A 6,526-nucleotide genomic window follows, 5' to 3' on the forward strand; every position below is an offset into this window, starting at 1 on the left:
GTTTGGAGACAAACACATAAACATGATGAATAGGACATAAAGAGGGACAGCTGTTTCTGCATCACTTAGGGGTGTACTTCCTTTTTCGTCGCCAGAGAACAATTTTAACAATAACAGCTAATAATAATGTTGAGATATTTTTAGAGGACGGTAAATCTGTACTGTTATAGCTACAGGCTGCACATTGACAACTCTAAAATGTATACAAGTCTCATTTCTATAGTGTTGTCCTTTAAGAAGATGTAAAAAAAAAAAAAAAAATTGGCTGAAATCATATAGCTATAAATCATATGTTTTCAGCAAACATCTCTTTAAAAAAATTTTTGTTCCTTTAGGTGATCTATAATGTTGATATAATGATGTTGGTTTTATTTTTTTATTTTTTATACGTTCGCGTGTAAACATGTGACGTGTCCTGTGCGTAGTGTCTCCACCCCCCCCCCCTCCTTTTTTTTTTCTTTTTTTTTCGGGTTGGTAAAATATCGACGCTCCCTTGCTCAGTCGTCTCTACACCCACGGACAGGGGTGACACCGGCTTACGACGTCAAAGCGAAGCAAAGCAAAGCAAAGGGCTACACAGGTTCAGAGCCCAGACACGACACTGGGTAGAACATCCAGTCTGTCCAACTTCTCCACTGGATTTGGTTTTTTTTTTTTTTTTTACATTTCATTTCATTTTTTTTTATTTTATTTTATTTCTTTCAGGCTTGGGAATTTGATGTGTGGGTGGATTATCAGCCTGCCAGAGCTCTCTTCTCTTCTCTTCTCTCAGGAGTGAAAGTGTAGGAAGAAGACGCGATCAGGACGGAATAGAGGTGACTGATGCACAGATTTAATGTTTGTCTGGATTTTTTTTTTTTTTAATGTCTAGGCGGATTGTTAAAGAGGGAGAAAATAAAAGCAAGCTAGTAAACAAACAAATAAACAGGATAAACAGAGAGATAAAGGGGTGCGATCGCACTTTTTCCCTAAAGATGAGTGCTGAAACGGACAGCGCCTTTTCATATCCTTTGATCTTCAAAGCGTTCTTTTTTCTTTATAAATAAGAAACATGTTGCGTTTTTGATCACGCACATCGGATGCGTGCGCTCGCGCTCATGACAAAGAACCACGCACGCGCGCGCATACACACTCATTCACTCTCTCTCTCTCTCACACACACACACACCCCTATATGCATCTATGGCGGATGAAACAAAGAAGCGTCTCACACACACACACACACACAGCTTGTGCCCTACATTTGAAACCTTTCTGATCTTCAACAGATTTCCACATAAAAACAGCAGTAGTGGATTGAAAAATAAAAACATTAATAATAAAAAAAAATTAATAACAATACAGAAAATAGATAGATTGCATTCGTCCCTGTGTGTGTGTGTGTGTGTGTGTGTGAGCCTGGGATTGTTTTTATTGTCACCTTCTCTGATCAGCTGCTATGAGGCTCCCCCCCCCCCCCCCAACCCAATCATTTTGTCCAATCTAATCTAATCTAATCTAATCTCTGTATTTCTTCCACAACACACAGGAAAGCTTTTAGGAAGCAGCAGACGGTTATAAAAGAACAATAATCAGAAGAAGACGACGAAGTAGGAGAGTCCCAGCCGTCCCCAATGAAGGAGCCGGACGCCATCAAGCTCTTCATCGGCCAGATCCCTCGCAATCTGGAGGAGAAGGACCTCAAGCCCATATTCGAGCAGTTCGGCAAGATCTACGAGCTGACCGTGATCAAGGACAAGTACACGGGCATGCACAAAGGTAATTCAGCCCCGACGTGACACCGACATATCCGTATCGAGCGGACGCGCACAAGGGGACACGAGATAGAGACACGAGATAAGCAGGACCTCGGGAGTGAGCTGGGAAATCTGACAAACAAACAAACACAAATTCTTCTTTAAAAAAAAAAAAAAGTTCTCTAGTCCTTTATTGTTATTATTATTATTATTTTGAAATGATTGTGATGTTCGAGATAGAAGTAAACACAGGAACATTTTGTATGATATTTGGATTTGTAAAGCGCTTGGGCACTCTGTTGTTCTCCAGGTCCCTGCTCTATTTATCGTCCCATTCCAGTTAATGGCCGTAATGATGTGCGATCAATTCAGCGTCTCTCCCCCCCCCCCCCCCCCTTTCTCTTCTTTCTCTCTTGCCTCTCTAACAGGATGTGCGTTCTTGACGTACTGTGCCAGAGAGTCCGCACTCAAAGCCCAAAATGCGCTACACGAGCAGAAGACGTTACCAGGGGTGAGTATCTTCTTAAAATTGTTAACGGCTTTGGACGGCGACTTTCTGATTACAATCCCGAAAAAAATCATTACAGCTCAACTTTGTCAAACCTACTGTACATCCTTTTTGTTATAAGGTTGAATATTGGAGCTGCGAATTTGCCCGGATGGTGCTTTGTGCGGTGGGGCCCTGGAAGTCTCTGCCAACTGAGCAGACCCTAATTAAGAGATGTAGGAGGGGCGTAATCCTTGAGAAGCATCCACGATTGTGGTGCTCTCTCTGAAGTTGTTGATTAGCTAACTTGCTCGGGCCATCTGCTCGATCTTGCACAATAATGAGCAACCTGCGAAGGCAAAAGAAAAAAAAAAGAAACCCTTCAACCTGCTTTCCCCCGAAGAATTCGATTCAATCTTCCCAGCCTTTGTTCCGCCTCGGATGAACACTTGCTTGCTACTGGTTTCTTACATCCGAGTCTGGACGAGCACGGCCTTTTCCTAAGAGTCCCGGGGAGAAAGGTCATAGAGGGTTCATTACATTAATAACAAGGCTTTGTTAGGTCCTAGGCTCTCTTCTCTCTACCGTCAGCTGGCCGCTCCAGTCGGCTATCAGGCAGGATGTAAAGACCAAGACGCCTCGTCGTCTTCCTTTCAAATTGGATTTGGGGGAAAATGTAATTGTCACACGAAGGGGGGAAGAAAACGAGAATGTCAGAATGTCAGGAGCGAGACGTAAAAGGGAGCGCGGCATGCATGATTTAGTTACAGTGTGAGATTTACACACATGGTACTAGCAGATGCTGTCAGCCTCGTTTGATTCGGAGTGTGTGTGCGTGCGTATGTGTGTGGTCAGGGAAGCAGAACAGAAGAAGCTGCAGGGGGATTACAGATGAATCCCAACTGTTCGTGCAGTTGGGACGGAGGCGAGCGCTGTGATTCATGGCTCCTTAATGAGAATGATAACGATTGGGATTTTATTCCAGGGGAAGGATAGTTTTTCTGGATCGATCCAGCACTATTTGGAAATAAGGCATCTCTGGTTTATGTTCCCAGGTAGTATTTTTAGCACATTGGCAAATGTCTGTGTGTCTGTGTGTGTGTGTGTGTGCGTGTGTGTGGTTGTGATTGCGATTGTGCGAGTGCGTGCAGGGCTTTACGCACGCCCTCCTGTAGAGTCCCATTCCAAATCCTGTTATTAGCATGACAGTAGACTGACCTCTGTGACCTTTCAAAGACGACCCCGGAGGGTGCCAACCCCCCCCCCCCCCTCTTTTAATTCCTCCCCTTCTCCTCGATCCCTCCGTCCTACCATTCGGCCCTCGTCACCTAAGCCTCCAAACCTGAACCCCCTTCCCCCTCTTTTCTTTCAGTACTACAATGAAAAGCACATTAAACAACAGCAGCCTCTCTCTTACACACACACACACACACACACACACACACACACAGACAGACAGCACCTGCCTTGTAAGCAGGAAAGCCACGCCCCCTCTGTCTTCCGTCAGTCATATAGAATTGCCACGACGACAGTGCGCCTCTATTAATGTCTGTGTGTGACTCAGATAAGGACAGAATGCAAAAAAGAGAGAGAAAGAGAGAAAGAGAGAGAATGAGTCATCTTTTTTAACCTTCAGCCATTTCTTTTCTCTCTAGTAAACCTGTGATGTTTTTCCTCAGCCTCGTATACATTGAATGGTTTAGCCGAGCGCCAAGGGACCGTTTAGTGAAGAGCCCTCGGAACAGAGCAGAGAGAGAGGAAAGAAAAGGAGGGAGGGAGGGAGGGATAGAGGGAGGGAGGGAGGGGTTTATGGGCAGCACAGGGTGGAACAGATGGTATAGTCTCAGTGGCACCTGGCCCTATGTTTAATTTCAGGTGAGTATGGACAGACCGAGGTGATAGAACAGACAAAGAAAGAGGAAACGTGTGTGTGTGTGTGTGTGTGTGTGTGTGTGTGTGTGTGTGGGATATGGGCTATCTTTCGTCTTTTCATCCCCCCCACCAGTCTCCTGCTATCTCGGTATCCAGTTGCCATCCCAACCAGTTGTTTGCTCACGTCACATCAACAAAGCACCAGGCACACGCGTACGCGCACACGTGACTCCGTCCCCGATTCGGCACTTGCGTAGGCCTTAAAGTTTATTAGACATTTTAGACTGTTTGTTCTTTTTTTGTTAATGAACATATACCGGGCTCAGGATTTTTTTTTTTCTTCTTTCAGCATTGAATATGATGAAGTAAATTTTATTTAATTGTAACCAACTAAACAAACATGACTGAGCTAAAAAATTGTAAAACATAAAATAAAATTTTTAAACAGCTTACACAAAGTGAAGAAATAGCACAGATACAGATACACACAATTATGTTTGATATATATATATATATATCAAAGCTATCTTATTTTTAATTGTTTAAGAAAAAAAAAAAATTCAAAGCCAAAGTATTTAAGAACAAAGTAAATCAAAGCTATAGTGTTTAAGAATTATTATTATTATTTAAACTTACTTTCAGTTTAGTGGTTTGTTTATGTTTTACTGTATGTGTGTGTGTGTGTGACAAATTTATTGTACTTAACCAGAAAAGACATAATTGAGATCAAAGTTCCCGAGAAACAACACCAAATTCGAAGCGAAACAAATATAACCACATATCAAAGCCCACTTAAAAACATACAAAATGTTGAGATCAAAGAAAGACATCAAAGAAATTAAAAACTTATAAACAACCACTAACAATTAGATTACCCTGACAGTAGCAGATAATCGATGATGCTTTTTTTTTTTGTTTGTTTTAACGTGTTTAAATTTTGAATGTGATTTGAAACTAGGATGTAAAGATATTAAAATGAACAGGCTGAGCGATATGACCGTACAGTATCGATATCGTGATCATTTATGTTACGATAGATTGTTTGAGGATGATATTGATAATCTTGTTTTTAATTTTAAAAAGTATGTTTTTATGATGACAAACTTAATGTGTCTTAGCAGCATTTCGAAATGTTTTCAACCTCAGTGTTTAAAATTATAATTATTTAAAACTCTTATAACACGACAGTTATATTTTGCCCCTCGTCTCAGGAGCGTCTGATCCTGCACACAGTTTAAAATGAATCGAGAGCCAGAGACACAAACACAAACACGCTGGTTCGTGCTCCGTCCATATTGGGAGCTATTATGTTTCTCCCTCGGATCAGTTACCCCTCTTGTGTTTTTGTTTTTTACCCGAGGTGAGCGTCCGTTTGAGGCTGGACAGACAGACAGACAGACAGATAGACAGACAGACAGACAGACAGACGGACGGGGCCTCGCTTCGTCTGAATCTGATTTGTGCGCTCATGGTTCTCGTCAGCCGTGTAGAGAATTAACCCTGACTTAATTAACATTTAACAGCATTAGCATGCTTCGTATTCGGTCCGCCCGAGGACGGGCTCTGCTTGGGAAAAAAATATGGCAGGAAAGGTCAGTGTAAATGCAGTGTGTGTGTGTGTGTGTGTGTGTGTGTGTGGGAGGGTGTGTATGTGGTTTGGGGAGAATGTGATGTGCTGGGATGTGTTGTGGGTGAGGGGCAGGCAGGTGTTGTGACTCAGTGTGAGTGAGGGGGTTTGCTCTCAGTGTGTGTGTGTGTGTGTGTGTGTGTGTGTGATTGGTTTAGGTATTATGTGTAGTGCTTGGGCAAGTGTTTCTTTCAATATTATTTTTATTTATAAAATGATTTCTATTGTCTGTGTTTGTATTTTGAGTGAGCGAGCTATTTATGTGTGTGTGTGTGTGTGTGTGTGTGTGTGTGAGGGTTGTGCCCCCCCCCCCAGTGTTAGAATAACAGTATAATAAAACAGAGGTTAGTGTCATTTTTTTTTTTTGCTTGTTGTGTACGCTACAGTGAGATAAGATGGATTCATTGTGGCAGCGAGTGAGGGGGTGAAGTGCCGGAGCGACGGGAGCAAAGGAGCGAGGCAGCGGGGTGAAAAGAGGGGTAATTAAAAAGAAATCGGAGGGAGGGGGGGGGGAGGGGTGAAATGAATGAATGAATGAAAATTTGACATAATGAGCTACGAGTGGTAAAGGAGGGGGAGGGTGTGTGGGTGTGTGTGTGTGTGTGTGTGGGTGTGTGTGTGGGTGTGGGTGCTGGGGGACAGCATCTATCAGCTTAAACTCAGACATCTGTTAGGGGTTGTGTGCGTAGCCTTTGGTGATTAAATTCAGATCAGATAGACGTGATCCTTTCCCACTGTGTCTCCTCTAAACCACAGCCTCTTATAAATTATAATAATAATAATAATAATAATAAAAAAAATAAA

At 42.6% G+C, this 6,526-nt stretch overlaps 1 protein-coding gene across 4 annotated transcripts in view; it reads left to right on the forward strand.

Annotated features, from left to right (window-relative positions):
* Positions 1-572: 572 nt before the first annotated feature.
* The window catches only part of celf3a (cugbp, Elav-like family member 3a), a 26,580-nt gene continuing 20,626 nt past the window's right edge, over positions 573-6,526 (forward strand). For all 4 annotated transcript variants that reach the window (XR_008356707.1, XM_053489959.1, XM_053489957.1 and 1 more), the window contains exons 1-3: positions 573-815; positions 1,529-1,758; positions 2,165-2,247. Coding sequence is in view for 3 of the 4 variants with exons in the window: in XM_053489959.1 (XP_053345934.1) it covers positions 1,614-1,758; positions 2,165-2,247 (228 nt within the window). In the remaining variant the exon portion in view is untranslated. The remainder of the gene's footprint in view (positions 816-1,528; positions 1,759-2,164; positions 2,248-6,526) is intronic.

This window comes from Clarias gariepinus, chromosome 28 (genome assembly GCF_024256425.1).
Source record: "Clarias gariepinus isolate MV-2021 ecotype Netherlands chromosome 28, CGAR_prim_01v2, whole genome shotgun sequence".
Taxonomy (NCBI): domain Eukaryota; kingdom Metazoa; phylum Chordata; class Actinopteri; order Siluriformes; family Clariidae; genus Clarias; species Clarias gariepinus.